The sequence below is a fragment of the Ornithodoros turicata genome, chromosome 8 (genome assembly GCF_037126465.1).
Source record: "Ornithodoros turicata isolate Travis chromosome 8, ASM3712646v1, whole genome shotgun sequence".
Classification (NCBI taxonomy): Eukaryota; Metazoa; Arthropoda; class Arachnida; order Ixodida; family Argasidae; genus Ornithodoros; species Ornithodoros turicata.
Window position 1 is genome coordinate 25,726,856 of NC_088208.1, and position 23,249 is coordinate 25,750,104.

At 46.6% G+C, this 23,249-nt stretch overlaps 2 protein-coding genes across 4 annotated transcripts in view; one reads left to right on the forward strand and one right to left on the reverse strand.

Annotated features, from left to right (window-relative positions):
- LOC135366775 (homeobox protein aristaless-like) overlaps window positions 1-14,776 on the forward strand; it is a 62,859-nt gene extending 48,083 nt beyond the window's left edge. For all 3 annotated transcript variants that reach the window (XM_064599682.1, XM_064599681.1, XM_064599683.1), the window contains exon 4: window positions 11,626-14,776. In XM_064599682.1, coding sequence (XP_064455752.1) covers window positions 11,626-12,381 — 756 coding nt within the window. In that variant the 3' untranslated portion in view covers window positions 12,382-14,776. The remainder of the gene's footprint in view (window positions 1-11,625) is intronic.
- The window catches only part of LOC135366776 (uncharacterized), a 91,199-nt gene that overhangs the window by 9,695 nt on the left and 58,255 nt on the right, over window positions 1-23,249 (reverse strand). The window lies entirely within an intron of this gene.

The window sequence follows — 23,249 nt, forward strand, 5'->3', positions numbered from 1 at the left end:
TCGGGAAAGGTTGCTCTCATCAAAAGATTTAGTATTCATGTCATACGGGCTCCCGCCCTTCATTAGCAACTTGTATAAATCATTTGAATCAACCATCGTTACTTCGTTATAGCCTTTTGAATTGGTAAACAGCCACCCCCGTTGGCTCAGTCGGTAGCGTGTCCGCCTGCTGATCCCAAGATCGCGGGTTCCAACCCGGCCGAGGACTGTGGCAACTTCGTGGAAGGGTATAAGTTCCTCAGACACGCGCAGTCTTCCGCGGAGGACGTCAAATGTGGTGTGCGGTGTGTCGAAAATTAATCCACAGACCCGACCGCTGTGGCGTCGCTCGTGATCGCAGTTGTCTCGCGACGTAAAGCCCCGAATTCTTAATATTATTATAATTGGTAAACGCACAGCTCATATTCGCTATAGCGTGACAGCGGGACAATTACATATTTATCGCGCCATTAAAATACGCAGTTGCTACGTAATCTAACCCAATAAAAAACGAGCACCACAATTCGGCAAGCTACGAGGGTAACGAACCTTCTTGATAACGTAATCCCTCACATAACCAACAAAGATGTAAATGAGATAACGAAACTTCATCGCTCTTATTGTTTCCTAGTGCCAGACAAGCGTAACAACACCTTGTCAAGTGCTTCTTTCTTTTCACTTGATTTCGACAAAAGTTGCCGCTCGGGAAAATCACTTCTCCAGACTTTGTCTCCGAAGATCCGAGCAAGCATATACCAGCTCTCTCTCACCCCCCCCCCCTTACCCCCTTGTGCGGTAGTACGCCAAACTGCCCACTGAATACGCTAATTACGGCGTCAGGGCTCGGCTTCGCCTGATGCGCCGCGGGCGATAGCCACTGCACATAGTCATAGGACGTTATTAACTTTAATTGACCCTCTTACCGTAAGCACGCACGGAATTAACTCACAGAGTCAGATAGGAGTTCGCTGCCCCTTGATGCGCGCGGGATGTCCCCCGACATAAAACGCTCGTCCATTATCAAATTACCGGCAGACGACGTCTAGATTTTAGAAGAATATACACCACCGGAAATGAAACAGAAAAGCAAATTCGTGAATTGCGTATGCCATGCACACGGTGAACTCGAGGAATGCTTTTTTTTCCCGGGAAGGGAGAGTTACAACAAAAGCCAGGTGGCTAATTGCTATCGTTAAATGAATTAGAAGCAGAATAATAAAATATGGACCCGGATTATGTCCAGTGTGTCGGTACGAATGCCTCCGCTTCTTTTCTTTTTCTTTATAATGCTCTGTGTAGTTTTCTGCCGGTGGTGTGATTGCGCAAATTAGTGCCCCATTTCAACTGCTTGAGAACTTGATGCCAATCGCGAGTTGTAACGTGCGCCGGCATTAGCACCTTTAAATTCCCATTGCGGTTGGGTAAGATAGCGAGGATGCGTCAGGTGGCTGTGTAAGCCAGGTGGCGGCTGGCTTATTCTTTCGCCTTGGTGTTCAAGTTGAACGTTAAGTACTTACCGTAAGACTTTCTTCGTACCGTTCTTAAGTTTATTTCGTTCAGATTTTTTCTTTGGTTCCCGTACTTGTAAAATACACCGGATTAGTAGTTTTTCGAAGCTTTTCGAAGTTTTTCCAACCTAGTGTATTTGATCGATACAAGAACATGTCTCCTGGCCCGTTTCATCTATCTCCTTTTTCTTTTGCATTTGACTGAGTTTTGTCCACTTTACAATAAGTGCAATATCTCACGCTCGTCCGCTGCAGCTGTTAAAACGAGGCATGTTAGAGCATTGGTCGCCATAAGAAAAGAACATTATACTCCCACCAAATGCGCAAGATGTACATATCATCTGTATCATAGCAGCATAACTAACACAGCTGTAGCAGAACCAGGTCCAATTGATGTCTTGTAGTGTTTTAAAAAAAATGGCATCGTCTATGGCCAATGTATCAAAACAAGCTTCAATCCATCATCGACAATAAATTTTGTGGCGAAACTCTTTATGAATGATCCATACACGACCTATATGAATTTATATGAGCTCTCCATTGAAAGCTATCTTAATGAAATCAAATAACTCAGGAAAAAGGAGCTTACGCCAGGAATCGAACCTGGACCCACCCGATTTTTGGTCAGGGATGCTTTTGTTTTGTGATGACCTTCTCTTTTTTTTTCTCTTTTTTTTTGCACTATTACTGCTGTGGTTACACAATTTCAACGTCCACGAACATAGTCTGCCGATTTCGTGGTGTCACGTGGCCTTGTAAAAGCCACTGACAGACCTACACTATGGTTTGCTACGGCGTTTTAATAATAATTTTTCCCACCACTTTCCCAGGACAGCGCGCCACCAACAGGCAATCTGGAGCATCACACAAGCTTACTCTTTCCACCAACGAACCCCCCCCCCCCCCATTCTCATCCCGTTCAACTTTCTCATATTCAGTAACTGATCCTGAACCTGACCACACTGCACCCCTTCCCCCCGAGGCAAGGCGCTATAAACGCAGGTGTCCGAACACATGCACCGACAATATACTCTACACCCCTGCAGCACAGCATACATATTGCGTCTATCTTCCCTATGCATGCTGGTACTTGATCCAATGCATGAAGAGCCCGTAATAGCCCATTTTCGTACGATGGCTTCGTTACGGTTCGAAAAACCAAACCGGCACGCTTCACGCTATAATGACACACAATTGTGGGACTCCCATATAGCTTCGGCACCTGTTAAGACATTGGGGCCTTATGTCGGTCGGGCCCTGGGATATACACTGGATGACCGGGTGCGGCTCAGCGTTTAAAGCTCGTTTAGCAGGGAGCGTAGCAAATGAACGGACGTCCAAATGGGTGGTTCATAATTGCGTAATGGCCAGCTCGGGTGATTTGTGATTCGCCATTCCATTACAGGCATACAGGGCAGGCAATCTACCTGCGGGGTATGTGAGGCAAAGTGATTTGTGGCTTTGAATGACATCGGGAGGAACTGGAACACGGACGGGAAACAGAAACGAGATAATTGGAAACAGAAATTCGAGATGCCGTATAGATGCTCGCCGTGATAAGCGAGTATTAAAAGAAAAAAGCGTGGAGAAAGAAACGTCTCTCTACCCAGCTGCATTCGTGTCGAGCCTGTAATTATCATGTGTGACGAGTCCTTTGAGGGCGAGAATCTCTAGTGCAATTGGGATTGCCGCTCTGCTGAGACATTTCAATAGAAGTTGTAGACGTGAAGCTAACGAACAAAGTTTTTTTGTGTTGTGTGCTGTCGCAACGACGTGAGGGACGGAGGGGAAGTGTGTGTGTGTGTGTGGGGGGGGGGACACTTATCGATGAAAGAACACTTCCCTCGTCAGTTATTGGGATGCGGCTTTTGATTTATGACTTCGTGGCGTGCTTTGTACTTCTGTTGCGATTGGAATAATTCTAAATTAATTTCCGACCTGTTTCGCAGATTTTGTAACCTGACGCAATTAATTTTAGCCTTGCCTGAGCTGTTGAGAATTATGTTGTGTTGAAGATGAACTGTGTGGGTTCCCCCTCGCGATTAGCGGCAGACGTGACCAGCTTATTTCCATGTATAGGATGAAGTAGCGCAAGCGGAGTTGTAGGAAGTTGTTGGAAGGAACGTGGGGCACAGACATTCTTGAAATGTTTGTACTTTTTGCGGTGAGGAAGTGGGGTGTTAAAGGGACCAAAAAGAGATTGTCGAAAAATCTGAGTTCTCGACGAAGAACGACTCACAAGGAGGCTTCTCATTGGAAATATATCAGATTTTTGTCACTTCGCATTCAACGTGGGCGGAGCTTTAGGGCAAAACAAGCGTCGAGCGACCGCCCGATACACTCCCTACAAGCGGCATGCAGTCACTTGCATCACTTGATCACTCCAAGATTGCGCCAAGTCAGGCCGCAAGTGCGGAAGGTCACCTGCTTCTGACGTCACATGTAGTTTCTCCGTCTCGCCGACGGGGGTAAGGTCGCAGCAGTCGCCTCTTTTGGCCGTGGTGGTGGTGGTGGTGGTGGTGCTAAGAAAGAGCTCGCCGTTGTCGGCCTCACAGAGGTGGGCAACGTCACGACTAACGCTCTGGGGGAATGTGCGTCCTGGGCAGACTTCTAAGGGAACCGTGCCGACATATGTCTGACAGCCGTGATTTTTCAGCGGTGACAGCCGTGGCCGTGGTTTTTCGTTAATATATTCGTTATTCTAACCAATGCTCGGTTCTACTCTGCACGTGGTGAACGTGAGTTGAGTTTGATTATATAAAAAACAAACACACACACACACACACACACACAAAAAAAAAACGGAAGATATTGGTGAACGTATTAGTGGCTCGGGATGCATTACTTATGCTTACAGGAGTTTGGATCTCTTCGCGATCCCTTTAAATGTACAGCGGCTGTGAATGCTGACTTTTTAACCTTCTCTTTTTCTTTTTTTCTCGTTCAGAAGTACTTGTATTCCTTCAAAATACTAATGATCATCATGCCGTAGCAACCCGAAACCTAATCGATTCCAGCTTCGAAGCTACGTGGAACTCAATATTCAAATATATTCTTAGAAACTTGTTATATAAGGGACAGCAATGCGAAGACGCAGAGATCAAGCCTTGTTGGAAAGCATGGTTATACCCTAGTCAGACGGCAAACTTAAGGCCGTTAGCGGAACCGGCCCTTACTTCACCTGTAGTCCAATCATCATTTCGAACGACATCGCGGTCTGCCCTGACTTGTTGAAAATGGAAGACGTACACCTTTTTTTGTGACAATTATGGCGCGCTGGTACTAATAACAACGTATTATTTAGTAATATAGCAATAGTAGTGGTAACACTAAACTGACCTTTTCTGTGGTAGCCAATTGACCACTAGATAACTGTTGCAGTCAATTGTAGTAGCCAACTGCCCGCTCATACTTTATGGTTCACCAATGTCAATTTCACTCACCTGCATGTTCGGATGTCGTTTTATCATAAAAGAACAATAGCTATTACCACTTTTATGTTGTACTAAAGCCCCTACCTTTGCAATGACGCCTCGAATCTACTTCGCCTTTTCAGGTGTTCGCTAACTCTCTTCGCTATCTCTAAATTTTACATTTTCCCCCCAACATCAACATTTTTTTTTTTTGAACAAACGTCATATTTCAACTGGTCATCTGAACATCTGGACGAAACGGCTGAACCACGAAGCCTATATCTCGTTGGAAAGTCCCTATGCTGGTAATGATGAACCAGCTGCAGAAGAAAGACTGTCACAATGAGATCAGCTAACAAAATAAATCAAATTGAAATACCCACTCGGCAGCCCTCCGAAACCAGGTATTAGATTTGGGCGTGGTCGGATTTTGGCACGCTGTAAATGAAAGGCCTTTGAAACCAGATCACATTTATTCCGCAGCTTAAGATTATACGAGCCGCGAACGGTGTAGAACACAGCCTCCGACTATGCTTTTGACGTGGCAGGCCCCGCGCCGCACGTTATAATTTGGACGGTTCTATGGTGCCACAGTGGGTTATGCTCGGATGCGTAGCACGGTAGAGAGACCGGCATTTGGGCTGGGCAGAAAATGATACGTATTACAGCATTGCGTGAATGGCCCAAGGACAATTTCTATCACGCATACGAGGCATTTCCGAAGCGCGGATATTGAGCCTGCTTGTCTGGTGTTGAATTCATTTCGTGGTAACGCCAAGATAAAATGGGAATCAGAAGAACGACTGATTGCGCGAAAGCAACGTCCTCAGGCTGTTTAGTGCTTCGATATCCACCTCTGTTTAGGCAGGTTACTTGCGCAATTTTGACCAGTGATGCTCCTGCTGCTGACGATGATGATGATGATGACGTGGACAAAAGATGGACACGTGAGTCGCGACAAGGTTCGAGACCGGCTACCCCATCACCCCTATTCTATAGCCATATCCCCTATGAGAGAGAGAGAAAACGGACTAAATTGGGAAGCAATTAGACAGGTCCCAGTCCCTTAAATTGTGCTTATTCCCCATTTTAGTTCCCTGACCTTGAACTTTACTCCGCAACATTGCAGATAGTCCCTAAACTTGGCATACACTTCCGTGTATTTAGTCTCGAAATGAACTAATGGTTGTCGGAATAGTCCCCAAAAGGACACAAATTACGTTTTTCGGAGTGTATATTCACCACGAAAACTAAAAATGACAAATAAATGAAAACATTACGTAAAAAACGGGGGAAGTGCAGCAGACGGAGAACATTAGCCGAGTGTCTCCATGCAGTTGAAGTTCGGATCACAAAGCGGATCAGACGGGTTTCCAAGGGAAACCTCAGTAGTGCTTGACATCACCCTCACTTAGTAGTGTGCTGACCAACACCGGAGAATTTTAACGATGTTGAAAGGTCGAGTGTCCAGACGAGCCGAATTTTGCTCAGTAGTCTTGTTCGTCTACTCCTTGTGACACGCCAGTAATCTCCACCTCGTGGCGCACCGATTCCCTACCAGCGGTGTCGCGTGCATCAATCAATCAAGTAACCTATATCAATAACGCTGTACCAACTTTCTCTTTGCGTGCCTCGCTATAGACCCCATGTTCAAGCCCTTGTATCCTAAAGCATTCCACGAACAGCCTCAAGATTACTGTAGTGCCAGTTGTTGTCCCATTACTTATTCCTGCACCACCCGAAGCACAAGACGCAGTCATTATCCAAGATATCGCCTATACGTGTTTCAAATGTCATCCACCCGGCGAACTTGAGTGTCACTCAGAAATACGCAAAAATTATTCGTCCCTCTCTGCATCACCTGTGATTATATCTGCAAGGAGATCCCTGTTCACGTACACGGGGAGAGACAACATGCTCTGTGCACCCACCAAGGACATGTTCTTTCTTATCACAGAGTTAACACCTTTTCCAACGCAGTCCGCGTCGCCAATGAAGACAGCCAAGGTGTCGGATATATCGCCACTATAATTTCCACCGTTCCCACGAAATCAACCAGGCTACACCTGGCAATTTCCGTTGGACGGGCCTATAATTTGTCGTATGCCGAAAGCGTTAACGAGGTGTGTGGATGCTATATGCATGATGGACACGAAAAACAATAATATTCATTGTCAGCGGTCCGTAAACCAGGTGTTATGATTTCGGGTTTTGAGTGCAACGCGTCGAAGAGAAATACTGCGTGAGAACATGTCTGATTCTTCAAGTAGCAGACAGACAGTTTATGTTGACAGCGAAGTTTAACTGCTTGTTGCTTGTACGCACCCAGCGTAACAAGTTCCAAATGTAACAGGGTACTCTTACCGTGTATTCACACGGGCGACATCCTCGCGGAAGATTCTAGTGGAAGAAAAAGTGAAAACACTGCTCAGGAGGACGGAGCCGAAGTTCCGTCCCGTGTTATGTTGAGCATCGTCCGCACTGTGCCGGAATATCGGGAGTGGCGTCTGCGCACTTAGCAGACGACACTTTAGCAGATGACGCTTAGCAGACGACACTTAGCAGATGACACCGTCAGCGTCTTTTCCTGTCGTCTGCTACGGAATACCTTGTGGCTGTGTTGCGGGATATTCCCCACGGTTAGCAGTGTACGTGAAGACACGACACGACGTTGAACGCTCACGTGACAGCAGAAAGCTATGACGCTTTTCGCATCTTCCGCTGTAGTATTCTGGGGAATGTCGCTCGTGTGAACACCCGTCTAATATCTTTAATTTGCTAGTAAAATTGCGGTAAAACGGCTTGGGGCGGCGTCTGGTGGGAAATAGTCCCCAATTCGTCAAGCAACAGTGATCTATGTTCCTGAGCAATCCCGAGAATGCTCGGTAATGCTCCGGGTGACCAAGTAGCCGACATGTAGCAGACTTTTTTCCTTTAGGCCCAGTGTTATGAGCATGTGTTGAAGTTTGTCTGTCCAGGAGGTCTTGTCTTGTCTGCTCGTGTTTTGTGTCTCTGTCCCTACCACCTCCTCAAGCTCAAGGAAATGGTACCCGTCCACACATAATGTAGTTTTGTCGCTTAACGAGCAATGCGGAGTTGATGGAATCTTCAACCCAGTGTTGCTCGTAATTTACAATTTGGATTGTGCAGAAAGGGGGGGGGGAGAAGACCACTGAGGGCTCAGGCTATTGAATAGATAAATTTCCGAGATTTTTTGTGTTTATTTTGGTTCCGTATTAGCGTCGCGAAGCAGCGGCGTACGGAGGTGGACAGATGGAGAAAGGACAGCAGGAAGGAGTGGGGGACAGGGGGGTTACTATGCGTCTGGGCCGACTTCAGGGGGAACTGTTACTCCGACATTCGTCTGGAAAGTATGAGGAGAACCCAGGGAAACCTCAGACAGCACAGTCGGTGGTAGGATTAGAACCTACCACCTGCCAGTGTATACAGCACGACATTGGCGACCACCATCGAGCTGGTTCCGAGACTGCACTACTGCTTGCTACCTTTAAGAGTTCAATTGATTGAAGGTCGCCCATCCAAAAGTCTAACAGGAAGAACTGTAAAAACGGCAGCGTGCCAAGTTGAACTTGAATATAGTTGGCTTTTCCACGGGCGCTCAATGCCTATATACAGGTTGGTTGGTTGGTTTGAAAAATAATATCTGGAGGTGTTGGTCCAACTCAACATAACTAGTCCAGCGCGCTTAGGGTGAGGAGGTCTCGCTACCAAGGATTCCAAAAGGATGTTGTTCCACAGAGGTCCTAAGGAAAGAGAAGATGGAAGCATGTCGATATGCAGCTGGCCAGTCACAGACAACTTTCTTGAGGTCAAGAGGGCATTTGCGTTGTGTCTGTCCAATGACAATAGGATCAGACGAGTTAGAGCTGTATTCTTCGTAATGCATCAAAGAGACACTGAACAAACTTTCTAATGTGGTACGGCACACCTTATGTTATTGCAGCGTTTTTTTTTTTCCCTGTTGTTCATATGTAACATGAGCTTATGCGTTATGCTGGTGCGTTATGCTACAGCTGCGTCTACGAAGTGTGGGTAGCCCCTAACAGTGACTTGTATTGCAACGTCCTCTCACTTGAGCTGGCTGACTAAGCGTACCGCACGTGAAGTCATACCCACGAGGCCGGGGGTGTGAGGAAGCGTGGAATTATTTTCAGCTGTAAATTGCCCAAGAGCTCGAAGTGCAATACTGGGCTATGTACCAAAATGTCTGGAATAAAGCTTGCATGCAGAGAACCATAAACCGTGAACTACTCACAGTATTAGGGACCTCTTTATCATGATCTATGATGGCCACTTTAATGGTCACATTACGTTGTACTGACCTGGGATGACTTGAAGCAATGAAGATACGTTTAATTTGGCTCGGAACCCAGTTTTATTCGTCAATTAATCAAGCACAGTCGACCAGGAAGCATCATGCTCAATATTTTCGCTGTGCAGTGTGTGTGCCCTGCGCAATAAAATTTACAGGAACGCAAGGAGAAAGCAGGCATAGGCCCGGCCCTATCTTCTCGCGTGACGTCAGCAGACCTGCGTGGCATCAGGCTCGCGTGGGGAGGAGCCGCAAGCTCTCATTGGTCACCGAAAAATTTGTCTGCCACTGCTACGGCGCTTCATCCGAGACGAGTACGTCACGAATAATCTGATTGGCCCTCCCATCGGGACTGCGTACGTCACGAAATGACGTCGACTTCACTCGCCCACTTACGCGCTGTTTGAAAGAGTTGAGGATTTCAAGAGCGTGAGCAAATGCGAGGCCTCTCAGGTCAACTGCGCTTGTCGTTCTTTGCCAAGAACTCGTTATTTCTCGCACAAGGCTTAACCAAAAAAGTAAAAGAGAACATGAAAGAACATTTCACTGCTCCTTTAATCCAACACCGAAACCTGTGAAACTTATAATTAGATAAATTAGCCGCTAAAACAGCCACCCTACATGTTTTACTCCGAATAACTCCGCATCATCGGCGAGCACACACATATTTAGCACACACCCATGGGAGCAATTATATGATGGTCGTAATAATGAAGAAACTAACAGAAAAAAAAATCGGGCAAGGCGTTTATTAATCACCCCCACAATTACGCCCATAATGCTACTTAGCACAGATGCGCGAGGCGCTGCAAAATATGCCAGAGTAAACGCAATCCTGGAAAGAAGAGCTCGCCATGAATCAGCATTAACATCATCTTACCGGTTGGGTAAGACCGAAAAAAAAAAAAAACGAACGCGTTCGTACGCAAGAAAGGACACAAACGACGCATTCGCAATGAGCCGAAAGCAGTTAATCACACGCCCTTGGATGCATCCTAAATTACGCCAGCGTTTATTATGTTATGCTGATGAGATGACGCATAATAGCGTGCGCGACGGAGAGGAAGTTGAGGCTGTGCAAAATACATTCACACCCAAAAGCTGTTTTGTCGTACGCTATATAGGAGCTGTTATTTAGATTGCGTTGCCACCACATAGACACAATAGGTGGCAAATTGGTCGCGGCACACGCAACGCCTTGGATTCCATGTACAACTGATGAACGTGCAGGCCGCCAAAGTATGTCCGGTGTGACACCCGTGGAAGAATTAATCTTCGTTATACGCGTGTCGTAGCCTCGGCGACGTTTCTTTCTGCGTATGCATTTATTTTTTCCCGTTCGCTTTGTGTGGGTTTGTTTCTCAGTCGGAAAACGAATTTGCGGTTTTGCTGGGCGTAGTTTAAGTTGTCGTGAAATGCCGCAACACCCTTGTTGCACGCGGCAAAAGTGTTGATGAGTGCTTAACCCACATGACAAAGTTCATTTGTATTCCATTTTTATGTAACACGTTGACATAACGCCGCCGACCTTCGAGCTATTAACACTAACAACGAGAGGTCGACGACTTAAATATGTGGGTTAGGGTTGGTATTCCTGCGCAATTTGGAGCGTTTACATATTTTGTGTTGCTCCTTCTAGTAAAATGCAGATAGCGTCAAATTCTCCACTTTGTGTCACTATTTCTAGTTCACGCTCCGACGGTTACTCGGATGCCTGAGGCTCATGATCACGGGTGCTGAATGTGTGCTGAATGGGTGCTGAATGTGTGGCTCACGCCATGGTTGACTTTGGCTCGCAGACGGCATTTGTAGATATAATGTACGATTGTCACATCATGCATCATCTCTGCATATGCGCATGCCTCCTAAGTTCAACCCAATCAGTACTGGAGGAGCACCGGAAATGTATAGCACTCCACGGGCTTACCCGACAACCCGAGCCCGGCCCGGCCGATTAAAGCATTCTTATTGCGGGCCTGGGCTGGGTTCGGGTTTGACCATTAAGGGCCCGGGCCCGTACATTGCAGGGCCTAGGTCGAGCTCGAGCCTGTGTTACTCCCTGTTAGTGAGCCATGGTCAAATTTGACAGCATGATACACTGGGCCGGGCTGGGCCGGGTAGCCTATAAATTTCCCGGGCTTGGGTCGGGCTTGGGCTGAGAAACCTAGAATCCTTTGAGCTTGGGTCGGGCGGGTAAATCAAAGGTAGGCCGGGCTCGGACCGGGCCTAAGAATTCCCAGGGGCAAATAGCGGCCCGTTCAGCGCTCTACCCTTGGTATCTTCTGCGACCTCACACTCGTTGCAGTTGAGGTGGACTCAGACTTTGCGAGTTTGTACCCTTCGTCGAATTAAATTTGCTCGAGCTTACGCCTCACTAATATTCTGTACGCAGGTATGGTTCCAGAACCGACGAGCAAAGTGGCGAAAGCAAGAAAAGGCCACCGGCAACGCCGTGCAGAGTCAAGGCTACAACCCGTATTCCACGGCGCAATCGCTCAACTCGACCACCTCTCCCATGGCTCCGCCTCACCACAGCCAGAACATGGCGGCCGCGGCAGCGGCTGCCGCTGCCTTCGGGAGCTTCTACGCCAGGAAGCCCTCTGCGCCAGATTCGACGCTCATGAACCCGGCTCGGCTGTCTCCGTACCTCGGTGCATCGGGTGTTCCTCTTCTACCTCCTGGACACGCCTTCTTCCCGTTCTCGCCGTTTGCACCCTTCTTACCGCCGTCCCTGCCGCTATACCAAACACCGGCGCCATTTCAAAACTGGCTGGCAACGTTATCGGCGCACAGCCGTCAACAACGAAACGATATTGGTCCACCTGAAGTGGTACCTACTCCGACAGCAGCGCCACCGTCCCCACCGCCAGCCGTGGTGTCACCGCCACGACCTCCCGTCGCCGCTGCGCCTCCGTCGCCGTTGCCACCACTTGTGCTACAGCCACCCATGCCTCCGTCATCCACGAGTCCTGGAAGGTCCGTGTCGTCTTCCAGTGTCTCTCCTGGAGTGTCCAGCTTATCACCATCGGCGTCTCCTCCTAGCGGAGACCGCAGAAGTTCCAGCATCGCAGCGCTAAGGATGAAAGCCAGAGAACACGAAATACAGCTGGAGATCATGCGAAAGGCAAACGGAGAAATTGCCAGCTAACTGACGTCGACGACAATGGTTAGTCAAGTGTGTTCGACTATAGTGGAACTCTCGGACAGACGGCTCAAAAGCGGTGTACTGTGCTATACTATAATTAACGACCCAAAAAGCTTCATGGAGGCAGTCGATCAGGCTAATATACATCGTCATATGTGGCCAACGGACTAGACAATGAAGGAGTATGCAACTCAGCATGTTGGTTTCCTATGCAAATTGCAGCTGGACTACCCGGTTACTCAGCTGATCACCCGATACACAACGCCCAGGAGGCTCTTACGTTGTGCCTTTCACTCGTATTCTTATCTTTTGCGTATCCTCCACGAAACGTGAGACGCCCTTCAATCGACGGACATTAGAACAACGTTCATTCAGAGTCAGCAAATTCGTCTTGAAGGCATTGATACATTTTGAGCTAATTAAGCGAGCCATCGCAGACTAATCGACTGGAACGCATGCAAACATCTACATCATTGCCCATACCAGGCGGTCTCCGTGTCTGGGAAAGAAGCCCGAGGCGAAACGTGCAGGAGCACTTTGACGGGACAATTAGAGCAAAGAATCTGCCCGAGTCTTCTCATCTATATACGAAGTCACATCAAGAAAGAATCATCACCAGTGTCGTTTGGACCCATACTTAGGTGCCTGATAAGAACATCCAGGCTCTCATGTGATTGCGTGGCGCCAAAAGATAATTATGCATCGAGATGTATTGTGCCCGATAACAGACGTTTTTTTTTTGTTTTTTTTTTCGTGAAGTCTCAACTCCTACCTCCATACCGGGACACAAGTCCCAACGAAACAAAAATTGTGTACGCTGAGATGTCAGTACACTGTATCACGCATTCAGGGCAGGATGAGTAGAATGTATAGGGTGTATTCACCTACGTCACGTTGTGACGTGGCATGCGCGTAGGTTCCTCCCCCTGGTGGTCACTTTTCGTGGTAGCGGTAATGAAAGATGACAAACTGCTCGATTTTTTAATGCTGCAAGCATAGTTTTCGTTAAAAAAACACAAAGAAAACGTGAGAACGACAATGACGAAGTGTCTTCGGGATATTAGAAGGGGATGGGGATAAAAGATAGGGAAGTAGATGGGGAAGGGGATATGGCCAATCTCCCTTAGTGGCTCACAGCCATCTTTTGATTGGACGAAGGAGAAGGAGAGGATAGACGCGACCGGATTTCAAAACACCGTTCTATGGGCTTCGTTTTCGAGCAAACGCTAGATCATCTCCGCAGCTGCGCCGAAAAAGTGACCACCACCAATGCGGCAAACGCGGTCGTTTGACGTCATGTGAATACACCCTACAATAACGCACAATCATTTTGAATTATTTTTGGTAAAAAAAAAATACAGCGATGCTCGAATGCAGTAAATCGTCATGTGCCTTTCAATACGTTTGGGACCATCTTCACCGCGCGACGGGGTGTGAAGTTCACGTTTTGATGTCTTGAAACTGCTGGACAATCTTGACAGCCAGGATACTTGAGCCCCAAAAAGATCCTCAGTCAAAGCTTCATGGTGTATGTAGAGAAGCATCCCTGCGCCATTTGTTGAGGACGCGTCGGCTTGTAAGGTTATTTATTTTTTGCGTATGCAACGGAACAGAAATTACAAGAACATCTTCAACTCTGTGATATGCTATACGATCCAGGATCTGTTTCAAGTGTGTCGTTTGCACGTTGTTTGAAGATAGACAGTCTCTGAACTGCTTACGGAATCTCAAGGATGCGCAATGTCGTCCAACACCAAAGCTGTTTCGAACTTAAACGGCTACGTACTATGTGGCCATCTCCCTGCTGTAGTACTTGCCATGCAAGATGAGAAGGTGACCACTTACGTTTGGGTCATACTGGTGTCGTATACCGCAGTCGCAATCGTATTCCCTCCGTTCGAAAAACACAATCAAAGCTACACCAAAGTAAAATACACAAGTGTTCAAGCATACACTTGTTCACGATACAGTGACTTTTGACTGACTACTAGAAAAGGGTGCCGTGATTTTTGGGCCAATTGATTCTTTGTATTGCCTGGTAGCAAACTTCAGCTCGTCATCTTGTTCTGACACAGCTCAGTCCTCCTTTGTTTCTGAATCTCGTACAAGGAGGCAATAACCGCATAGAAAGTGCCTGGTACATGGTATCACGTCAACTGACCTGATGTACATATTTAACCACACAGTGGTCTTATTTACCTATTTATATGCAACTATTTCGGGTACACTCGCCTCTGTACATATGCATGTTTCGTACCACACAGACTCCAGCCTACTCTACATTCCAGGGAGTGTGACTTTGGGTTTTGCTATCTCAATACTTGTGCAATTGACAGAGTGGATGATTCTTTGGATCATATTTCGTCGGGACGAATAAAGCTATATGAGTATTTTACAATACACGTGTTAGGCTCTTTGTCGTGTTTTGTTGTGATTGTCACTCTTCCTATAATGAGTATATTCTGTCCTCGGCCCTATACTGAATCCTGCGAACCAGCCAGGCCTTGCCTGTCAACCTAATGGCTTCTCCCACCCAACCCACAGGTTAGACTTATTCCGACGTCAGGGTATGGAACTCAGTATGGAACGTATGCAACTCAGTGCGTTCCTGTCAATAGGGCTTTCCCGAGAACGCACCAGAAAGAGCTTTGCTTCAGCCACCCAGGACTCTGAACAAGCAGGCGTCGCCGTGCCCCTGAATCGCTTTCCTGCATAAACGCTTTGGTCAAACCATACTGAAACTGACCCAATTTTAAACAGCCATATCTCAGCAAGTGGACACGTTATAGAGGAACCTTCTATTTGCTTCTGTCGATGAGTATTTGAAACCGCGCAGATGGTCATATGTCATACGTTTTATGACATGTTAGAGCTATGGCGTAGTCATTGCAACGTAGGTTGCAGGGACAATCATGTAATATCCGTTAAGACGACCAAAGACGACCAAGATGGTTTGTCTTGTACCAGGCTTGGGATCTTCTTCTTCTTCTAACTGAAAGGTATCTGGATCTATGTGGAGCTATTGGATCACACCGCAAGGTCACTCTTCGCTAAATTGTTGAGCCGACAGCCGGGACGCCTCCTATTGATGGACTTCTAGGCGAAGATCGCCATGGCGATGATGCTTTAACGTAATAATCTAGTGGTCATGGCAGTCTCTCTTTAGAACGCTCAGATCTCTCGACCGTATGAAAAGTGGTATTATACCTATATATCGGAAAGCAAAAGTAGTACTTCTTGATTCCAATCTCTAGCGGCATTCGCACTGCTCAAGAAACGACGTCCCTTCTCAGGTAAGGAGATATTTTTTGTTCGGTGTTAGCTCCGCGAAGCAACTGGGGCTATGAGTGGCGTACACACGTGGACAGATCACACAGATCCACAGACAGATCAGTGAAAATCTGAAACTTGAACGTGCAGAAGCGGACACACAGAGGTATAGCAGACGACAGCAGTGGTGCGCGTATTTCGAAACTCCGAAACCCATTAAGATATAATGGAATTATACTAATCAATGTTCCACTTTTGCAACACCCCATGTCTCATTGAACATATGCACTGACTGTGCGAAAACCCTAACATAAGCTTCAGCAAGGGAAAAAGGTAAGGCAGTCTTTCCCAAACTCTGGGTCGCGACCCCCAGAGGGCAGGTCGTTATAGATTCAGCGGGAAGTCGCGAATCGGCTCAGAAACTATAAAGAAGAGATATTCATAGACCAAGCTCTGCCCACTATTCTGCATCACCAAAAAGCTTGCAGTAGCGTATCACAAGGTCTAGAAAGCAAGTCTCACTTTAGTGAGTATAGGAACAATCATTCCTGCTGCCACGCGTTTATTTTTCTGTCTGCGACGGCTTCTAGTCCGTCTTACTACCTGCGACGATATCAACTGTAAATTTCAGCGTCGGTTTTGTGTATTACTATTCATGCGCTGGAAGACTGAGGTAAGGTAATATGTAATTGGAGCTAGCATAAGTTTGCGTACAAGACATTATAGCAATTGAATAACCAATAAACTAGCCTATAGTAGGTCGCGGTCACCGTAGCCACATGCTCTTTCTGAGGCGGTCTCACAATGTAGAGTACTCTCCGTTGTAGAGTACGGTTGTCGTTGTCCATTGCTCTACAGTACGTTTCTTCCGTCTGACTTCATGAAGGAAAAAAGAAACTCTGATACACACGAAGAGAGCGAAAAACAGGCAAAGGTGCGGTATAAACAGCGACTGGTCAACTCAGATGGAGCTTAAGGAACAGACAGGGACAAAACAATGACACTTCCCACCTCATTAGATACGTTCAAGATTAACAATGATGTGTTATTAAGCTGTGGACAGTTACAGACAGTTACGGACATTTTTGGGACAGGTTATACGGTGGGTTCAAGGCAAGCTGCCATGCAAAAATGTAAGCATGTCTGAACTTGTAGGTCCAATCGTGATACCAACCAGACGTTAGAAAAAATACACCTGTGGAAAACGGAGAACGGTTCGCCGCTGTTCATGATCAGACACTATCACGCAATTTGGCAATACGCCGGACCCACAAATTGGCGGCGCACAAAGCGTAGGTAAGGTATGCTGATTGGACAGCAGACAAGGGCGTTCCACATATTGAAGGCTCATCGTGCAGACTAGCAATTGCTGCTCTGGAGATGTGGACTGCTTGTCTCGTGTCTTGCGCACATGGTCAGCAGATGCGCCCCTGCATGCGGCAATTCGGTGGTGAGACCTTCCACGGTTTATGAAGAAAGATGTCACTAAGTGGGTGTTCAGACGGAGTGGCTGGAAAAGCGAGGAGATATCCAGCGAGTGAGAAGTGGTGGGAGCTAGTGCTTCCAGTGCGGGTTCGATTTTCCCCAGGAGCCAATGGGAATTGCTTGTGTGAATACATGTTCACTAGACGACGCTCTTGTTGCGTGTGTCGAGTTCACACTTTGTATCAGGCTTGTTGAAACATGCGTAGCACAGGTTCCGTTTGCTGCGACCTATCCTCGCGCCTGCATCGTCCCTCTGATTACCAGGGATTCAGCCTCGCGATGACCCATGATCAACGGACGAAGGATACGGTACCGCTTGCGGCAGCTCGCGCTCCTTTCGTTGTTCCTTTGCATTGTAGACAGGTCTGCTTGCCGATATGGCGTTATGCGTCGTCATCAGGTGCGTTCAGTAGGCGCCCCCCCCTTTTGGCGCAACTCAAATCGGGAGTATGTGACACTAGGACCCGCCACTAAACCGCAAAAAGCAAATTTGGAGCACTACACTGCTCGCTCGCTCGCTCGCTGTTGTCTGCTCATACAGTACACAGACGGTGGACACGTTGGCTTAGTTTGGACATATGGTCACGTTAGAAGGGACAACTGCAGATGTGAAGACTTCTCGTTGCAACAGCGAATGAAATAGAAAAGATGGGAATTTGTGACGGACGTCATAGGAGCTGTTTACTGTGAAGGTGGCTGCATGACGTGAAGATGTCTGCATTAAAGTACCGCATTTCTCGCGAATAACGGCCGATATCCGTGTGGAGGTAATCCACTAATAGAAGAGCACTGATAACAGTTATAAAAATATTACAGTCTCCCGAAATGGAAGCATTGGCAACATAGCAACTCCGGATTTTGCTTCTGAGCCCACACTTCGAAGTTAGTCTGCCGACGCCAAACAGGAAGTACGTCACGGAAAATCTCTAGCAACCGGGCGCTTGTCGTCTGCTTCCATGCACTCATCTGAAACTGGAGCTCGAAAAGCGGCACGGGGTCTCACACTTTCGCGTGCGCGGGGGGCACTTGCGTCGCGTTAAGTGAGTGGAGTCGGAAACACTCGCGTTCAGGGGCGCCTACTGAACGCGTCCATCGGCTACCTGACCCCACTGCAAGACCGCGTGCCAGTCATTTGCCCGAAGGCGTCAGACACACATGCGGCGCCGGTATCGCATTCTGGTCACCTCTGACACTCGGAGCGGAAGCCGGTTATCGTAGGCATTGTTATGATTCTACATCTGGACCGATTCACCTACGGGTACGAGACGTGCAATAACTTTTGAAACGTGAAATAACGGCGTGTGGTGCAATGTGTGCATGACGTAATCATGCACGTCTACTATCAAAGCGTCATAACTCCTATACAGGGTGTCCCACTGAAAAAGGGCCAGGGGCTAAAGAAAAAACGGAGAGCTCTACACAAATGGAACCGACTGTACGTGCTTGGCAATTGTGTGGTCTATCCAAAAATATATTTTCATCACCCCTTGTCAATTAATTAGCGGTAATTAATTTTGTAACTTTTTAATTATCGGTTTTAGCTCTCAGATGTCAATGCAGAAGTTGTAGTACATGTCGGAAAAGACACAACTGAAGTGGTTCGAGGTCGCTATGGCTTGTGGTTTCGTTTTTTCCCGGGTTTAAAAGTTGGTTTCAGATGCCGGGTGGACAGCAGATCACTGCCCACGATCCGGCACCCGCGCGCGACGATTCCAGCGCCCTCCGGCGTACATTGACCTTGGGATTAGCGCTTGGAGATCATCCTTGGGCCACGTCACACAAGAGGAAGATATTTCACCTGTTTCACGGCACACTTACCAGAGTGCACTGCAATCGTCGCGCGCGGGCGCTGAATTATGGGGAGCGCTCTGTGGTGCGCGTGGCTTCTGAAAAAAATTTTTAAAGCCGGGAAAAAACGAAACCACAAGCCATAGCAGCCTCGAACCACTTCAGTTGCGTCTTTTTCGACATGTACTACAACTTCCTCATTGACATCTGAGAGCTAAAACCGATAATTAGAAAGTTAGAAAATTAATTACCACTAATTAATTGACAAGGGACGATCAAAAAAAAAAAAAATGACCACACAACTGCCAAGCACGTACAGTTGGTTCCATTTGTGTAGAGCACTCCGTTTTTCCTTTAGCCCATGGCCCTTTTTCGGTGGGACACCCTGTATAACGTTGTCCGTTGTTGGATTTTGTCCCATACCTCAGGGAAGCACATGATACTGTTGAGGAGATGGTCTTCCTCCATATAGGTCCTGACCGACGGTGATATGCAATGTCGCAGCAGTTAGATGTTCGTGGCCTCACGCTAGGACGGTGCCGGTTGATGCATTATTTCCCCCAAATTGAAGAGGCAGTGAGATCCAGAACTGGATTTTAATGAAAGGCCGAACTTCGGCAGACAGTAAGAGGGCACAAAATAGAAAAGAGAACCGCAAGCTCTCGTGCTCCCCAGTTTTGATGTCTTTTGTGCACGAGCCGGATGACGTTCGCCCGTGACCGGCGCGATGACGGTGCCGATGAGCAAGTAACCCGGGGCCGACGGTAGCGACACAGAGTCGTGACACGGTAGAACTAGAGAACTGGTAAGCGCGTGTACATAGCAGGGTGACTTCGTCGTTCTGCACGGACCGTCACAATACATCCAAGATTGAGACACATTCTTAGCTCTGTGCATGCTATAGTTAACAGGAAACTCCGCCGCTTTATAGGAAACAGCGAGCGTCGTCTATTGTTTTACGGTTAAATACTGGGAAAAGCCGGCTTTAGCCATCCAATTTCACGCACATTATTAATGGAAATTTGGAGGACGGTCAGATTGACTCACCGTCGTCCAAAGACGCCAATTAAGCTGGTTAGGGTCTCCATCACTTAATTACTTACATAATAACCCGGTACGTATGGTGTTTACTGCCGAAAAGAATATCACGTGCGGAAAGAAATGAATTTTCAGAGCGCCTCAAGCGGAACTCTCTTTAATTAGTGCTGGGCCATCGACGTACTGTGACGCATGCTAAAAAAAAAAAACATTCATTTTTTTTGTAAATATACGAAGAAATTGCGAGATGCTAACGAGGTTTTCATCTTACGTGCACCAGCAGTTCTGGCGAAGTTTCGAAAAGCTATTATGAGATAATGGAGGCCTTATTATATTGTCTTTCTAAATAACCTGAGTAACTTTTTCGGGATATGGTGTACTGTGCATAAAATATGTCTTGGTGTTTGTTTAGAGCGGTGTATTATGTCGTGATTATGTAGTGATTACGAAGTTTCCGTAGGATGTAAAGTCGCTAAGATGTAGCGCTATAGGGCTTTAGAAGTTTGCCGTATCTGAAACTATGACGCTATTTCGCACGTACACTCTGTTTTGTTGGTCCTTCCTCATCCCCTTTGTTTGCACAATTTCTGTTTGGCTTTTCTTATTGTCTATATGGCACGGTTAACAACAAGGGGAGGCGGATATGTTTATTCAAAAAAGAAAAGGAAAGTTAACAGGTTAAGAACAATAGTTATGAACAGGGATGGGCATAAATACACTTTTTGAGTATTTAAATATAAATACAAAATACTTTATTGAAAGGGGCGTTTAAATGCTCTTCGTAAATAGTTTTCAACACGAGTATTTAAATACAAAATATAAATATAGTATTTAATTACCGTAACTACTACCATTAATGCTGTGAGGAAGATGTCATCTGGAATTACAGAAATAACGATGATCATAAGAACAAATCAGCAAGGAACAATAGCGTTTATTTGTTAGATTATCATGGCAATTTTAATATTAAAAATTTCTCGAAGACTGCTTCTTTTAGGCATCTTCTGTTCGGCCATACTATAAGATTCGCAAGGAGAACAACTTCTCCACAGGGGCCGATGAACAAGCGCTTGTATTAAATTTGACGAAGATGCTTCGTAGAACAATGTAATCGGGTAGTCGCGACCGTTGTCCGCAACAACAGTGAAAAGCTTGCAATCTAAAATGTAGATGGGTAGAAATCCAGCGAACCGGTAGAATGTAGGAAGGGAGTTGCCTCAGGACAGAAGCCGCCGATATTTCGAACAGAGACTGTTCTTCTTCTGGGCGCAATCTAATCTTCTTGCAATCTAAAATGGTTTGTCGCATGCGCATGCTAGCGCAAAGCCGGCATAATTGCGTCCCAAACTCGCCCTTCTTCCCGAAAGGTCAAATGCAGGGCAACATTAAGACACGAGTCAGTATATTCTGTACTTAAGAGTATTTATAAAGTATTTACAAGAATAAATACCCGAAAATTGGTATTTATAATTATAAATACTTGTTCAAGTCTGTATTTGGATACAAAATATAGATACATGCATTTATATTTTAAATATCATTTTGATTACAATGTATTTAAATACTGCAAATACCTGAACAGGGAACAGGGAACTAATATCCGCGCTGCATTAAAACAGACACGCAGTTTGTCTAGCAAATTGTTCTACTCAAAAGCTATAGCAACACTTGTTCGGACAAATCAGAATATACCGACCTTCGGTATTTTCTGTTTTGTATTATGAGACTAAATGCATCTGGTATTCATTACTTGAGAGTGCGTAGTGCATAACCCCCGCATGTTTATGTACATCTGTCATTGTCTGTGTCTCATGACTGTGCATAAAGAGGTGCATACAGAGTTGCTGGTTTCGTAAAATGTTTGCGTTCAGAACTGCCCATGTGTGTTTATAGTTCTAGACTCGAAACTATAGTATGGGCCCGAATAGGGATTGAAATTGGGGTGTGCGCCATAATTAACTGAATCAAATCAAATCAAACTGTCTTGAGTAGCGAATACTGACGGAACATCTCGGCATCGGATCTCCGTGCGAAACACGGAATAACTGTAGACTATATATTTCCTCAGGCCGTTTTCCATTCTCAGGTCTTCAGGAAGCCCTGCCATGTTACCATCAGGGAAACAGCATTAGCTTCGGTATCATTGCGAATTTGCAATACTGTCCAGCATACACAGTATATTTATTGCTCGTTCCGGGTCTAAATGTCTAGTCCTAGACGGCAGCCGCCCTCGTAGTGTAAGTTTTACACCATACAGAGGGGTGTTTTTCAAACTGGACTGTACCCGTTCGGTTATGTATTAATACGCCCTTTGAAACGGTGCCTCTTTTAGAATTCTAAAAGAGGCATAAGAACAGGTGGTGCATACCGTTTAAGGCTTTCTCCACTGTTACTACACCTTAGTTACACCTACACCTTGACACCTTTGTTGCGGCGAAGCACCTCATACCATCGTCATTCATGTAGTTGTTGTTGTCGTTGTTGTAACAGCCTAGAGCCGAGCTTGATGGAATAAAAGAATGGCGTTTATTTACAAGAACGCCCGTTTTGTACACTGAAAGGGGGCAAAATAATACTGTGATATACTTGCGTCATTCAGCCCATAGCTAGCTCGTACGTCGAGTCACCTCACACCTTATTGATTGCAGCGAGTGGACGTGCGCCTTGTTAAGACCGTACAAAAAACGAAGAAAAAACGAAGAACATAGCGGTCAATACGTATCAAAGGGACGGGGGCCGCATTCCTTACAATTCCCTCTGCCCACTTCAAGGAATCATTTTTCTCCCGCCTAAGTACGTCTGGCGCCTGCGCAACCAAATGATTGCGCAGACACTTTGTGGTCCCTGCAGTGCAGGCACATTTATGCTTTGATCGTTGGGGGGAGGCCTTTTCCAAACCTATATTCACTCGACTCCGTCTGACCTTTCCGCCCACACTCCGCGGAAGAACCGGCGACGCAAAAGAACTCCTGCTGCCACGTGCTTTCCGGTAAATAGCCGTCCTAAGTGCACACTTCCTGTGAGGAAGCATGCATAGGGTGTTTGGCTATCGTTGATGCGTTAAGAAAGCGTATAACGCAAGATGCGCAACCCTGCTATTAGCCGCCTTTCTGCCTCAACTATTTTTGAGTCGCCAATCTAGTTGGCGAGGTCCGGAGAAGGCTAAAATTATAGGAGGACAGTCTATAAACTGCTGACCCCACTGTGCTTTCGGTTGACACCGTGCGTTATTCTTTTTTTTTGGACCTCGCTTCTGAACCCGTTTTTTTGTGTGTGTGTGGGGGGGGGGG